The sequence below is a fragment of the Mesoplodon mirus genome (assembly GCF_964341445.2).
Source record: "Mesoplodon mirus genome assembly, chromosome: 5".
In the NCBI taxonomy this organism is placed as follows: domain Eukaryota; kingdom Metazoa; phylum Chordata; class Mammalia; order Artiodactyla; family Ziphiidae; genus Mesoplodon; species Mesoplodon mirus.
Window position 1 is genome coordinate 9465394 of NC_138980.1, and position 16698 is coordinate 9482091.

At 35.7% G+C, this 16698-nt stretch overlaps 1 protein-coding gene across 1 annotated transcript; it reads right to left on the bottom strand.

The window, feature by feature from the left end:
- Positions 1 to 14912: 14912 nt before the first annotated feature.
- LOC309805690 (large ribosomal subunit protein eL38-like) lies at positions 14913 to 15220 on the bottom strand. The gene has a single exon (XM_082623816.1). The coding sequence runs from the start codon at positions 15179 to 15181 to the stop codon at positions 14969 to 14971; it is 213 nt and encodes a 70-aa protein (XP_082479942.1). The 5' UTR covers positions 15182 to 15220; the 3' UTR covers positions 14913 to 14968.
- Between the last annotated feature and the right edge of the window lie 1478 nt (positions 15221 to 16698).

Sequence of the window (16698 nt, forward strand, 5' to 3'; positions counted from 1 at the left end):
GGCAGTGGCTTCTCTGTTGCAGAGCACGGGCTCTAGGCTCATGGGCTTCAGTAGTTGCGGCACGCGGACTCAGTAGTTGTGGCTCGCGGGCTCTAGAGTGCAGGCTCAGTAGTTGTGGCTCACAGGCTTAGTTGCTCCGTGGCATGTGGGATCTTCCCGGACCAGGGCTCGAATCCGTGTCCCCTGCATTGGCCGGCAGACTCTTAACTATGGCATCAAAAGGGAAGTCCCCGGCATTTGCCTTCGAGTTGAGTGACATTTACAGCCATGTAAGTAACAAAGCATTTGAGACAAACAACTTAGAACAGAGTTTTGTGGGACGTAATTAATGTGAAGTTTTCTGAGTATAACACATATGACAGAATTTAAAAGGGCGCAATCAGAATAGCTGGTTGGGATAAGACTGAGAAAAGCAGGTGCTTGAAGAAGGTTAGATTAAAAGGCTGGTGCAACAGTTCCGTTGAGAGGATTGGCGGCAGTGAGATTGGAGAAGAGTAAATAAATTTGCAGAGGGTTGGTGTGCGTAGCATAGATGTAGAACAAAGGATGAAGCAGGGGTCCAAGATAACAGAAGATTTAGGAACAGAGAAATAGAAAATGTAGACATAAAGGAAAACGTAGCAGCTACTGGCCAACCACTCCACATCGGGGGCTGTGATTCATGCCCTCATATATCACTCTAGAGATGTTTTGTTTTGTTTTGTTTTGTTTTTCTGGTCCATATTATGCTAGTGTTCAGAGTCACAGCTAGTAACAAGAGGAGAGAGGATTCAAACCCAAGTCTTTTCTTCTTACTCCATCATACATAATCTGTGTACTTTATGATTTAGAGATAAAATAATCTGAAATAATTTTGACTTCACTCTGAATCTGTTATTTCCCTTTCTGCATTCTGATGCATGTTACTTCAAAATTATATTTAAAAATGCATAGATTGAAGTTCAAGGGCATTACTGAATTTTCAGATGTTTTAAACCACCCAGTTCTTAACTGTGTCCTTGCAATACAGATCATCTGGTCTGTTTTTGTCTATTCCCTTCCACATGATAAATGTGAAGCAGAATGCTAACATCCTTAGTCAAGGTCTTACTTTAAAAACGTATGTGAAACTTGTTGCTGATAGAAGCTTTTGATGAGGCCAGAAAACAGGATTGACAGAAAACATACTACACAGGACTAGTGACATAAAGTGGGGGGCTTTATTAACCTTGCTGTTTTATGTTTGAATTACTATTGGTTCCTAAAAGAATTGTGTACATATAATTATTATTATATATGAAAATAATCTGGAACACTTTCTGATGTTGTGTGTGGGTTTTCTTTGTTTGTTTGTTTTTTTACAATTAGAGAACTATAATATAAAAGCCAGCGGGCTATTAAGACAGACCTAATTGCTTTCTTTTCTTTTGATTTTAAAAAAGAGGTACATAACCTAAAAATTATGTCTCAGTAATACTGTAATTGCTCATTATAAAGAATTGCAACAAAATAACAACATAAAAGCCAAGTCCATCTTAGTAATTGGGATATACAGTTGAAGGTTGCATTTCCACTTAAAAGTTGATTAGTGTCACATGAATAGAGAAAAAAATACTTCTGCAACACCCTATTTCTAGTGGCTTTTTCATATGATAATATGTCTATTATTAATGTTTTGCAGAGGGTTATGCAGTTCTTGGAGGACAGAGGGTTATGCAGTTCTTAGAAAATAAAAAACAATTTTAATATAATATGAAACATATTAACAATTGTAATAATCATAATTTTTAACAAATTACCCAGCTAGATCTTGCCTCTCTTGTGATTCATCTAGTATGCACAAATGGCTGAATAAATCTCTATCTAGAAGTTAACCAATATTTGTCATGAAAATTTTGCCTTGCTCCCTTTGTGATATGCTTTGGCCCTTGGGAAATTGACATCTAAAATGAAAGAAAACAAAAGTAAAACCTGGTTTTTATTTTGAATCTTTCCTCTAAAATGGAGTTTTAAGAAATAAGTTTTAATATTTTTCTATTATAAGAATTTAGAAATTATATAACTAAATGTAATCAGGTGCTAAGGCTGTGGGCACGCTTTCTAAAGTCCTTCTAGTTTCATACTCTCCATTTTTAGGGTATAAACAGAGCATAATTAAACTTAGAAGACTTTAACTTAGATGAATTTCAAAATTTAAATCTCCCTGTTTTATTCCCTATAAGAGATAACATTATGTGGTCCTAGAAAGATATTTGAAATTCTCTCTATACGGGTTTGTAACCTAGGCTTTATCAATTACTTGCTGTATAAAGTTTTCCCCTTTTAATTGACATCTCAGCCTTTAATTTCCTTATTTGAAAATTGGTATTATTAATGTCCACCTTGCAGGGTTGTTGTGAGGATTAAGTGAGATAGTATGTATATAAGCTCAGCATTTATAAGTGCCCATTAAATGGCAGTTTTTGTTCCACCTGTTAATCTGATGATGGTTAATATAGAAAGCCACACTATGCAACAGAATTTATGGTTCATGTGATTTATGAATTTCCTCTTAATTTAACTTTATCTAGCCCTGTTGTATTCAGTGACTTGAAGATCTTTCTATTTTCACAGATATGGTCTTCTTTCCTTCTTCCTTGGCTATTTTCCTTAACTCTTAAACTGATTCATGGACTATGCTATCAACATGAAGCTGTGTTAAAGACACTTTTATTTTGGGTTTTGATTTATATGCAGTGTAAGTATGATGAGTTACCCTTTTGTTGAATATTTAGAATTGTCTATGGACAGTAGAAACTCCAGGTGAATTCTCAAAAGGTCATCAACTATGACAAAAAAGTGCCATAGAACATCACCCTCCAGGTTGAGAGTTGCTTGCTTTATGTGTCACAAAAACAAATTAAGGGCTTCCCTGGTGGTGCAGTGGTTGAGAGTCCGCCTGCCGATGCAGGGGACACGGGTTCGTGCCCCGGTCCGGGAGGATCCCACATGCCGTGGAGCGGCTGGGCCCGTGAGCCATGGCCGCTGAGCCCGCGCGTCCGGAGCCTGTGCTCCGCAACGGGAGAGGCCACAACAGAGAGAGGCCCGCGTACCGCAAAAAAAAAAACAAAAACAAAAACAAAAAAAACAAATTAAGTGTAAAGATAAACCATATAAAGGGTATGATGCTCCATGATATCACAAGTTGTGCATAGAATTTAAAACTGAAATTTCTATTAATTAGCTAATTTTCTCATAATCAACTACAAGTCAATTGGCTGACATTTGAAAGAATGATTTTAAAACCACTGTGTGCAAATATTCAACTGAATGTGACTGTCAACCTAATGGAGGGACTGTTTCTCCTCCAACTGGTGATATTACAGTGTGTTGTCCACTACTCCTTAGCTGTGAAATCCCCTTCTCCCCAGGTACACATTTCACCAGCCAATCTTATAGCCATTTTTCCCCATTACTTCCTCATCACTGTTGCTCTTGACACTTAAGATTGGAGATGTGCTATTGGGCTTCTACAAGTTTAGAACATGAGTTTTTTAAACTGTTCTGTCAAAAGAATATTTACAATGAGCTTCCCTGGTGGCCCAGTGGTTGAGAGTCCACCTGCTGATGCAGGGAACACGGGTTTGTGCCCCGGTCCGGGAAGATCCCACATGCCGTGGAGCGGCTGGGCCCATGAGCCACAGCCACTGAGCCTGCGCGTCCGGAGCCTGTGCTCCGTAACGGGAGAGGCCACAACAGTGAGAGGCCCACGTACCGCAAAAAAAAAAAAAAAAAAAAAAAAATTTACAAAATCCAGGTATTTGAAAAGAAAGTTATATTAAGTTTCTTAGAGCACCTAGGCAAAGGCAATAAAAATGTGTAAATAAATTGTAATCAGTGTTAGTATAACCTAAATGTTTAGCAAACTTGAACATCCAATTAACATTTAACATGTTAGTATTTCCTATAATATATGGCTTATACACAGGGGAGTTTTTAACAAGTACATATTGCCCTTCTTGGGAGCCCCATTAGCATTAGTCTTTACCATGTGACTTGCTCTGGCCAGTGAATGTGAGTGGAGATGACACATACCACTTCTGAGCAGCTGCTTTATGAGCCATTCCTCAACCCTAACAATTTCCTTTTCCCTGTACACCTAACCATTCCCTTAGTAAGGAATATACTTTAAATCTTGGTCCCAGAATAAGTAAGATGTGGGGCAAAGTTACAGCCACTCTGCAAAGTATATGTCATTAGAGTGAGAAATCAATTTCTGTAATTGCAGCTACTAAGATTTTGAAATCATTTGTTACTGTAGTATAACTTAGAGCTAATTCAAAAGTCTAATTAAATGTTCTCTATGAGACTGGCCTATAGCCAATAAATAAAAAAAAATTCAAAATGCCTAAACAACAAAATATGTTTTGCATGTAGTTGGTAAGAATATTTTTATTCTCTTTATTCCTCATGTTCATTTATTAGTCATCCTTTATAACCTACCTCAAAAGCCATTATTTCCACCAAACCTTATTGATTCTCCTATATAATTGATTTTTTTCCTATTCCAAATATTCATAACACTTCCTGTATATATTTTTAACATACTTAAGAGTTTTATCTCATTGATTTTTATTTGTGTCCCTCACTAAAAGGAGAAACATGTGCCCCACCTTGGACCTTAGCATAGTACTTTACATGCTCTGATTGCTCAGTGAATAACTCAAAGAAGGTTGAATGAAACTCTTGATGAAAAGATCTGAGTCTTTGCATTCTGTGTGCTTAATAATCACAAATTGCAATATAAATTTTCAGCAATTTAAAATGTCCCATTAATGCTCTACTAATTGTGCCAATGGCAAAGAAAAATCATTCAAGATGGCCAGACTGTATCTGCTCTTTTTAATACTCTTCACTTTTTTTTTTGTTTGTTTACTGGTGAAAGATTTCAGTGTCTTCTGAAGTTGATTGTGATCTGGGAGAATAATTGTCAAGGCAAAATTTAGGAGAAATAGAAAGGGGAGAGAAAACAGGAGCTTCAAAAATAAATTAATAAATGGAAGTATTTTTGATGTTTAGTTTATGAGGTTAATAAACATTACGTATGAGGAATATAAGAAGTAAGGAGGAACGATGAGAGAGAGAGGGATGAAGGGGTAGGAGGGAAAGGAAGAAGGCTAATGGGCAAGAATGGGATACCTGGTCCTAAAGGTAAAGGTAGATGGTCTATTAAATTAAGAATAAAACGGTTAATGTATTTACAGAATGTATTAATCACAAAATCTAGGGCTGTCATTATGTATAAAGAGGGTGTGTTATGAAAACATGTGTAGGGGGTTTGGTTTTAGTATTAATGGATATTCAAAAGGCCCTTCAGAGATGACTTCCTTTGTTTATTTGTTGGTTTCCTAAAAGAATATTATCACAAGACTGCACTCCACTAGAATAGGATCATTTCATAAGAGTATTATCAATAGAAGTAAAAAGAATAACTATCAGTTATTGATGACTTAGGCTGTGTCAAGTATGTAGCTGTATACTCTGTGAGCATTATTTTATTTAATGTGCACAGTAGTCCTTTTGAGGTAGATACTATTATTTGAGACAAATTGATATACTTATTTTTAAAGAATTTTAAAGTGTTTATTTATTAGATTTTTTGTGCCAAAAGCACCACTAAGTGATTAGTAAGTATTGCTGAAGGAACCAGGCAAGGTCCTTGCCCTCAAGTAGCTTTCAGAATTAAGAGAGATGCTGAAAACAAGGTATGAAGAAATGTATAATTACAAGTTGTGGTTTTGGGGCAAGTGGAGTAGGGAATCTATCCAGATAGGTAGGCAGGAAGGCCTCTCTGAAGACATGCCATCTAAGGTGAGAGCTGAAAAAGTCAGGGAAAAAATGAGCATAGTCTTTGAGACAAGAAAAAAAGGTGTGTTAGAAGAATTGACATAAAATCAGTGTGGCCAGAACATCGTATGAGTTGGAGACAATGGTATGAAATGCAGTGATAGAGATAGCAGCCAGCAGAGTTATGCTTTTTCAAAGCACATAGGACACAGCAAAGAGTTTATTTATTATTAACGGTGTGTTAGGGAAAAAGTAATTAAAGTAGGGTTGCCAGATAATGCAGGATAGCAGTTAAATTTGAATTTCAGATAATCAGTAAATATTTTCTTTTTAGTATAAGTATGTCCCAAATACTGCATGGGATGTGCTTATACTGAAAAAGTATTCATTGTTCATCTGAAATACAGATTTCACTGAGTGCTCTCTATCTTTATGTGCTAAATCTGGCATTCCTACATTAAAGTTTTTAGGCAAGAGAGTAGTGTAATTAGATTTATGTTTGGAAAGGTTAAAAAGTTCACAAAACTAGGAAATGTTAGAATCAGTTTTTGACCCTTTGGACTTCAGAATATATTCAAATAATATTATCCTTATTACTCTGTTATACTGTTGTCCATAAATATTTTCTAGGATGTAAATGATACTGTGGTTATGGAGGTAGAGCTTCTCTGGAAGGCAGACAGGAGTGCTTAAATTGCGATCATTCATTGAGCTGTATACTTATGATGTGCGTACTTTTTTGTATATATATTTCAATTTTAAAAGATGTATTGATCTCACTTTGGCAGCAAGGCATATAGAATACATTTATCCCACTACTTTTGCAAAACAAAAACAAAAAAAGGTCCAAAGGGCACACATATACATGGAAAGTAAAGGATAAATGACAAAAGTAAAGTTTTGGAAACGAGAGCAATGTTTGAGTACTTCATTACTTAGCAGAAAGCTAAAATGCAGAGCTCAGAAGCAACCAGATTTCTTAGTTCAAAACACAAAAAGTCTCAGGATTGTTTACTTCCAGAAGATGGTGAACAGATGAGACAGAAACTAGGGACAGCAGATTGAGAACTGCAGTCAGACCACTATCTTCTCCCCACACTCTTTGGAAGACTTTAAAATGCTGTATCAGAGGAACTTTGGATTTGGAGATACCAGGCACAGGTGAGAGCAGACTGATATGCACGTAAAACAAGCAAAGAAACAAAACCCCTACTATAAACAAATTAAAAACCAAAAGACACATGGGGAAAAATGTATTTGTTTCTCAGGTAACACTGAATTACTTTAAATATGTTCTAAAATCTCAACAGCTATTAAAAACCTTTTTTCTAAATGATATAATTCAGGCAGATGTGAATTTAAATCAGTATAGGTAGGATTCACATTTGGTAAAAATGGATTAAGATCATGTCAGAGTATCTCTTATTCTTTGGAATAGGAAAATTCTGAGTTTGAATCCCAGCTTTCCTACTTACTAGTCACATGACAGTGTACAAATTCTTACTTCTCAGAGCTTCACTTTCCTTACTTGTAAAATAGAAACACCTCCCTTGTAGACTGGCCATGATAAAATTTCTAGCCAAGTGCTCATATTAAGTACTTCATAAATGGAACATTTTATTTTGTATTATCATAAGACCTTTCCTCCCCTTTGCTAACACCTATCAGTGACCACTGAGCAAATGGTAGATGCAGAATTGAGATCCTTTGAGATATAGCCTGATTTACTTTTTCTAAAGATACTCCCCAAATACTCCAAAATTTGGGGTTATCAGAAAAAAAAAATTTAACACATTTACTATAACTTTGGGAATAACAGATTAACACACTGAACACAATTTTTAATGCAAGCTATTTTTCTAGATCACTCTGGGAATATATTCCTGAATGACTTTACCTGAAAGGGTAGAATCAGGCTGGCTTTGTTAAATTTTTAAGTAGGAACGTTTTGTCTTTTGGTATTTTCTCACCTTCACATCTATATTCTGCAAATCTCTACCTCTTTTCAAAGAATCCCCCTCTGAACAATAGGTCAAACATTTACAGGTGGCTGGTTTTGTTTTCTGGGTTTGGAGCCTGAATGTTATGAATCTGGATAGAGCTCATTAAAGCTTCCTTTCTGCCTTTCATTATAAAAAGCCCAAGTGACAGTACTTGAAAAACAGCCTCTGGCTAAGTATTATTGAAATCCAAAGGCCAGTAAGTGAAGAATCGTTTGCTGGTCAAATCTATATTAATCTAACTTGTTATATTGTCTTAACAACATTCTCAAGGGTGTTTTTTCTGCTTCTGAAAAGATTCATTTCAATAAACCAAACATACTCTATCTACTTAAATTAGTGTACTTAAGCTGGGCCAATTTCATAATTGTTCTAGAGAAGATAATCTCTCAATAGTCCATCTTGGCCAGACTGCTGTTTATCAAACAGAGTAGTAGAGTCAATTTAACTCTGAATATTACTTCATTTGAAAATCACAGCCTTTCCATTAATTAACATTGACTGGATGGCAGAGGTGACAGTGATTTAATATGGGTCAAAATCTCATTATATGAAGATAAATTATAATAAAATCTCCAAATTACAGGACACTCTCTAAATTCCACTTGAATTCAGACTATTATCATTTGTTATAACCAAAATCCAATAACAGCCAAGGAGTCTTTTTGAATCTGATGACATTTACTGCCAATCATGGGCAATGATCATGGAATTGGTGCCATGAAATTTCTTGAGTTAGTGAAGCCATGCATCATTTCCTCTTCAATGTACCCCCCCCACCCACAGCGCCTTCACTGCAACCTAGTTAGCCTTTTTCTCATTTTCCATGTCCCAGCTTCAATCATACCTCTCCGAACATGCCGATTATACTTAAAAGTGCCTTGCCCTCTCATGTTCTCTTAATACTCTGAAATTCTCCTCTCTAATTCTAACTACAGGAAAAATTAAATATGTTTTACATAATTATTTAAATCTTTCCCTCCTACTGGGTTTTAAGCTCTTTGAAGGAAATTTTGTCCTGAATTCTCTGATAAAACATTTCCGTGTGAACCTGATGAGATTTTGGAACCAAAGCCTTTCAAACGAGTGGTTTGTTTGTTTGTTTGTTTTTAATAATGAAAGATTGTCCTTTTCTTGATGTCGGTCACACTGACGGTGTGAGACATTCTGGGACTGTTCTCATATTAGGTCACATGGTTACTCAATTTTCAAGGTAAAAAAGAGAAGACACCTAATATGTGCCTTTCTAACCTCTTCTTACCATGATGATTTCTATTTCTGGAAAGGAAAGATCCTGTGATTTTTGTCCTTCTCTTCTACCAGACTTGACACATTGAGTCCTTCTACTCAGTCCCATGATCCAATATGATCACAACTTAAAACTGAACTGCACTAAGAGCTCTTGAAATAATGAAATTTTAGATTAGGAAAGAACTATCCATACATCCACATGTCCATCCATCCATTCATATACCTATCCATCCATTTGTTCATTCACTGAATGAAGACGTGAAGATAACCTATTATATATCAAAGCAATATAAGTGGTCATAATACTCATAAAAACTAGAGATGAAGAATAAAATACACAGAAAGTGAAGTGGAGTGTTATGTTGTTATAATGCTGTGTACTACATATAGCCCAAGAGACATGGGTCTACATGGTAGATCAGCAAATGTTGTGGACTAAACAATGGGTCCATATAAATTAGTTCAACAAGAGGAGAATGACATTCTAGGAAGAGAAAACAGTGTAAGCAAAGGAGGTAAATCACTCAGTGAACCACCAGTTTAGATAAAGAGTTCAAGTTAAGGGGGAGATTGAATAAGAAGTAAGGAGACTGGGGTTACTTACAGAAAAGTTGATGGTGATATGATGATTGGTAATCATCACAATTTGATTAGTAATTAATTTTGAATTATCCTACAGATCATAGTCCATTGAAGGTTTTAAGTAGGTTTATATTGCAGGAATATGGCTTTGGAAGTAGTGTGGCAAATCACTGGAAAAATGGGAGACTGGAAAGCAGGAAACTAAATTAGAGATCACCATTGTGGGGAAATTGAGAGGTGATCTGGATGGCTTAGGGATGGAGCGAAAGAGGCAGATGCCTGAAATCTCAAGTAAATAGAAACCACAGGATGTGGCTAGGCCTGCCAAGTTTCCATCTTGGTCAACACAGAGTCTGGTTGTGCCATTCATTAAGATAAAGAACATGGAAGGAAGTATACTTTTGGGGGAACGATATATTGAGTTTAATTTTGAACATGTTGCATTTAAGGTATTTCTAGAGACATTTATTTCAAACTACCAGTCCCTGCAGAAAACATCTTTTCAGTACTCTAATACTTGATGCAAAGCCATACCCTGTTTGTCTGCTCTTTGGTTTTATTTGCCTTGCTAATTAACTCTGTGTTCTATGTACCTTACCATCTTGACTATGCTCATTGAAGTTCCTTTGTCATGCAGTCTTATCTTAAAGGCATTTCTCCACCAAGCCTGTAAAACAGCATCATAGATTTAAACATGACATAAAAAAGCAGTGCAATTTCCCAAGTGATTTCTCCAAAGAAGCCATTAATTATAGGGCTTGGAAAAGAGGTATGTCTTAATGAAATTGGTTATTTTAGAAAGATATCTTTGCTAGTGGGACTGAATAGATTGAAGCCAAGAAAGTCTGAAATCAGACTTGAAGTAATTTGGGCATGAAGTAGCTCAGGGATTGGGGGTTGTGGGAATGAAGGAAAAGGAATAAACTCAGAGGTATTCAAGAAGGAAGAAACAACAGTACATTGCTAAATTGGATATAAAGAAGAAAGGTATAGAACTTTCTGTGACATTCATAATTTATGACTTTGCCAAATGATAGAATCATATTATAAATTGTTGGAAAGTTTCCTGATCTGTAGGTTGCCCATTATAGTAGTGTGTATGTGTGTGTGTGTGTGTTTTGCATGTGTGTGTGCACACATGCAGGTGTCTGCTGTAGCTATGCATTTGTGTAAACTTTAAAAGAAAAAAAGGTAATGTTCATTTGCTTATCCTCAAATCTGGATGAATGAGCTCATCTTTAATTTTGTTTCCAGTTTTTAATCTTCAGGGACATGTTTTTATAATAAAAGATTTAAAAGGTCTCAGCATTTCTGGTGGGTTTAATTTGGTATTAGGGAATAAATTGCCAGCTCCTTCAGGTTTCATATACTCTGTATGTTTATCAAAACAGATATCACAATCTTGTTTATTATTCTAACCTGCATCCTTTATCCCTAGTGTACCCTCTCTGTCTTCTGCTGGCAGACAGGAACAGGTTGAAAGGAACTCACTTTGGCAGATCACAACGATACATTGCAGTGATTTCTGTGATACTCTAATAAATAGCAACTACTACAAGAAGGCAATGATCCTAATGTGTGTATCACTAGCAGGCCCTGTTCAAAACACTACTAAAGCCATTTTTCAGGGTAAAAAATAAGGGTAATCACATTTCACTCAAAGCAGGATTTATGGTTTAAAATATTCATTCACTAATTACCTGATGAACCTGGAGATTTTTTTTTCTCCAGAAAACATTTATGGGAATTTAGATGATAAAATTTAGAGGCCATAATTACATCCCTCTCAGAATTTATCTCATGGATTTCTTTTCCAGACTTTTGCTGATGTAGTAGAATTGTATTTTGCACCAAGTAAAATTTTCCTGTTGTATGGGAAACGGCTAAAAATATGTAGCCTAACCTTGTAAGAGTCTAGAAGTGACACAGGAAAGAGGTTTCTGAAATCCTTCAACCCATACCTTCCCTTCCTCTCACCCAAGTCACTGAGCTGCTGCTCAAGAGTTCTAAGGGTGAAGAAAAACTGCTTTGAATCAAGTGTAAGATTGAAGTTTTAATGAAGATAACACTACTTTCTATAACAAACACAAAAATCTCATTGTCTCAACTTGACAGACTTTCTTCTCTCTTTCATAAACTCCTATCAGCCTGGGTTAGGGACTGTAGAGGGTTCTTCAACTATTGTTCATGAAACAAGGCTGGCAGAGGCTTTGGCATCTATACCACATGGCAACCTAGATCACCATGAACATTGATATTACTGGTGTGAAGGATTCTGCATGGGTGTTTTTAAAAGGCTTATCCTATAAGTGGAACGCATCAGTTCCATTAGCCAGAAATGTCACATTCATTCACACCTAACTGCAAGGGAATAAATAAGTAAATATTTATTCTACCCACATGCCCTAGGAAACAGTGAATGGGTTTCATGAAGAAGTAGGTAGCCTATACTACAAAGACTGATTCTTCAATATTAGAATAAGATCATTCTAATAACTGAACTTGGATGAAGAGTTATAAAATTGGGACAAAATGACACTAAGAAACCACTTGCCATCAAGAAAATGGACTTTAGGAAATTAGGAGTTAATCATTGAAAAACATAAAAGCATTCCATATTTATACCCCTACATTGAGATTCCTTTAAAAAATCAGTTCTTCTCCATCATGTTTTACTATTTTCCTTCATTAGATATTTTCATTTACACAAAAATTTGCCTTTCTTTTTTTTTTCAGGGTAGCTGATGAAAAATTATGTCAGCTATTTTTCTTATTGTTTTAATAAATACATTTTTTCTATTTTTTTATATAGCAGTTTATTATTAGTCATCCATTTTATACACATCAGTGTATACATGTCAATCCCAATCTCCCAATTCATCGCACCACCCCCCGCCGCTTTCCCCCCTTGGTGTCCATATGTTTATTCTCTACTCCTGTGTCTCAATTTCTGCCCTGCAAACCGGTTCATCTGTACCATTTTTCTAGGTTCCACATATATGTGTTAATATATGATATTTGTTTTTCTCTTTCTGACTTACTTCACTCTGTATGACAGTCTCTAGATCCATCCACGTCTCAACAAATGACCGAATTTCATTCCTTTTCATGGCTGAGTAATATTCCATTGTATATATGTACCACATCTTCTTTATCCATCCATCTGTCGATGGGCATTTAAGTTGCTTCTATGACCTGGCTATTGTAAATAGTGCTGCAATGAACATTGGGGTGCATGTGTCTTTTTGAATTATGGTTTTCCCTGGGTATATGCCCAGTAGTGGGATTGCTGGATCATATGGTAATTCTATTTTTAGTTTTTTAAGGAACCTTCGTACTGTTCTCCATAGTGGCTGTATCAGTTTATGTTCCCACCAACAGTGCAAGAGGCTTCCCTTTTCTCCACACCCTCTCCAGCATTTGCTGTTTGTAGATTTTCTGATAATGCCCATTCTAACTGGTGTGAGGTGGTACCTCATTGTAGTTTTGATTTGCATTTCTCTAATAATTAGTGATGTTGAGCAGATATTCATGTGCTTCCTGGCCATCTGTATGTCTTCTTTGGAGAAACGTGTCTTTAAGTCTTTTGCCCATTTTTGGATTGCGTTGTTTGTTCTTTTAATATTGAGCTGCATGAGCTGTTTATATATTTTGGAGATTAATCCTTTGTCCGTTTATTCATTTGCAAATATTTTCTCCCATTCTGAGGGTTGTCTTTTCGTCTTGTTTATGGTTTCCTTTGCTGTGCAAAAGCTTTGAAGTTTCATTAGGTCCCATTTGTTTATTTTTGTTTTTATTTCCATTACTCTAGGAGGTGGATCAAAAAAGATCTTGCTGTGATTTATGTCAAAAAAGTGTTCTTCTTCTTTCCTCTAAGAGTTTTATAGTGTCCAGTCTTACATTTAGGTCTCTAATCCATTTTGAGTTTATTTTTGTGTATGGTGTTAGGGAGTGTTCTAATTTCATTCTTTTACAGTTTTCCCAGCACCACTTATTGAAGAGACTGTCTTTTCTCCATTGTATATCCTTGCCTCCTTTGTCATAGATTAGTTGACCATAGGTGCGTGGATTTACCTCTGGGCTTTCTATCTTGTTCCATTGATCTACATTTCTGTTTTTGTGCCAGACCATATTGTCTTGATTACTGTAGCTTTGTAGTATAGTGTGAAGTCAGGGAGTCTGATTGCTCCAGCTCCGTTTTTTTTCCCTCAAGACTGCTTTGGCTATTCGGGGTCTTTTGTGTCTCCATACAATTTTTTTTTTTACATCTTTATTGGAATATAATTGCTTTACAATGGTGTGTTAGTTTCTGCTTTATAACAAAGTGAATCAGGTATACATATACATATGTTCCCATATCTCTTCCCTCTCCATACAAATTTTAAGATTTTTTATTCTAGTTCTGTAAAAAATGCCATTGGTAATTTGATAGGGATTGCATTGAATCTGTAGATTGCTTTGGGTAGTATAGTCATTTTCACAATTTCAATTCTTCCAATCCAAGAACATTGTATATCTCTTGATCTGTTTGTATCATCTTCAATTTCTTTCATCAGTGTCTTTATAGTTTTCTGTATACAGGTCTTTTGTCTCCCTCAGTAGGTTTATTCCTAGGTATTTTATTCTTTTTGTTGCAATGGTAAATGGGAGTGTTTCCTTAATTTCTCTTTCAGATTTTTCATCATTAGTGTATAGGAATGCAAGAGATTTCTGTGCATTAATTTTGTATCCTGCAACTTTACCAAATTCATTGATTAGCTCTAGTAGTTTTCTGGTGGCATCTTTAGGATTCTCTATGTATAGTATCATGTCATCTGCAAACAGTGACAGTTTCACTTCTTTTCCAATTTGTTTTCCTTTTATTTCTTTTTCTTTTCTGATTGCCGAGGCTAGGACTTCCAAAACTATGTTGAATAATAGCGGTGAGAGTGGACATCCTTGTCTTGTTCCGCATCTTAGAGGAAATGCTTTCACTTTTTCACCATTGAGAATGATGTTTGCTGTGGGTTTGTCATATATGGCCTTTATTATATTGAGGTAGGTTCCCTCTATGCCCACTTTCTGGAGAATTTTTATGATAAATGGGTGTTGAATTTTGTCAAAAGCTTTTTTTCCATCTACTGAGATGATCATAAGGTTTTTATTCTTCAATTTGTTAATTTGGTGTATCACATTGATTGATTTGTGTATATTGAAGAATCCTTGCATCCCTGGGATAAATCCCACTTAATCATGGTGTATGATCCTTTAATGTGTTGTTGGATTCTGTTTGCTATTTTTTTTTTGAGAATTTTAAAAATTTTAATACAGTTCAAATCAGTGTGCATGATTCATTTCAGCTCCTTCACTGCCAAACCTGGGGGCAGGGACTGCTTCAGCTTCTCTGCCTTCTCTTTGTCTGTGATGACCAAGGTGTAAAGGTACCTGCTACATCGAACTTTAAACTTCACATTATCCTTATTTTTCTTGATCTTGACCGATTTGGCATCCTTTCGTCTGGCTGTGAGCAGAAAGTCCTTGATTTCCTCAATTTTGTGAGGCATGGCGACGAGGCGCGGAGAGCACGGGCAGGACCGTGAGCAGCCAGTGTTTGCTATTATTTTGTTGAGGATTTTTCATCTATATTCATCAGTGATATTGGTCTGTAATTTTTTTTTTTGTAGTATCTTTATCTGGTTTTGGTATCAGGGTGATGGTGGCTTCATAGGATGAGTTTGGGAGTGTTCCTTCCTCTGCAATTTTTGGAAGAGTTTGAGAAGGATGGGTGTTAGCTCTTCTCTAAATGTTTGATAGAATTCACCTGTGAAGCCATCAGGTCCTCGACTTTTGTTTGTTGGAAGATTTTTAATCACAGTTTCAATTTCATTACTTGTGATTGGTCTGTTCATATTATCTGTTTCTTCCTGGTTCAGTCTTGGAAGGTTATACCTTTCTAAGAATTTTTCCATTCCTTCCAGGTTGTCTGTTTTATTGGCATAGTGTTGCTTATAGTAGTCTCTTAGGATGCTTTGTATTTCTGTGGTGTCTCTGGTAACTTTTCCTTTTTCATTTCTAATTTTATTGATTTGAGTCCTCTTCCTCTTTTTCTTAATGAGTTTGGCTAATGGTGTATCAATTTTGTGTATCTTCTCCAAGAACCAGCTTTTAGTTTTATTGATCTTTGCTATTGTTTTCTTTGTTTCTATTTCATTTATTTCTGCTCTGATCTTTATGATTTCTTTCCTTCTGCTAACTTTGGGTTTTGTTTTCTTCTTTCTCTTGTTCCTTTAGGTGTAAGGTTAGATTATTTATTTGAGATTTTTCTTATTTCTTGAGGTAGGCTTGTATAGCTATAAAGTTCCCTCTTAGAACTGCTTTTGATGCATCGCATAGATTTTGGATTGTCGTGTTTTCATTGTAATTTCTCTCTAGGTATTTTTTGATTTCCTCTTTGATTTCTTCAGTGATCTCTTGGTTATTTAGTAATGTAGTGTTTAGCCTCCATGTGTTTGTGTTTTTTATGTTTTTTTCCCTGTAATTCATTTCTAATCTCATAGCATTGTGATCAGAAAAGATGCTTGATATGATTTCAATTTTCTTAAATTTACTGAGGTTTGATTTGTGACCCAAGATGTGATGTATCCTGGAGAATGTTCCCTGCACACTTGAGAAGACAGTGTAATCTGCTATTTTTGGATGGAATGTCCTATAAATATCAATTAAATCTATCTGGTCTATTGTGTCATTTAAAGCTTGTGTTTCCTTATTTATTTTCTTTTTTGATGATCTGTCCATTGGTGTAAGCGAGGTGTTAAAATCCCCCATTATTATTGTGTTACTGTCGATTTCCTCTTTTACAGCTGTTAGCATTTGCCTTATGTATTGAGGTGTTCCTGTGTTGGGTGCATATATATTTATAATTGTTATATCTTCTTCTTGGATTGATCCCTTGATCATTATGTAGTGTTCTTCCTTGTCTCTTGTAATATTCTTTATTTTAAAGTCTATTTTATCTGATATGAGTATTGCTACTCCAGCTTTCTTTTGATTTCCATTTGCATGGAATATCTTTTTCCATCCC

Bases quoted from the DNA above. Each gene is read 5' to 3' on its own strand.
- LOC309805690 (XM_082623816.1), bottom strand. From the start codon at position 15,181: ATGCCTCACAAAATTGAGGAAATCAAGGACTTTCTGCTCACAGCCAGA.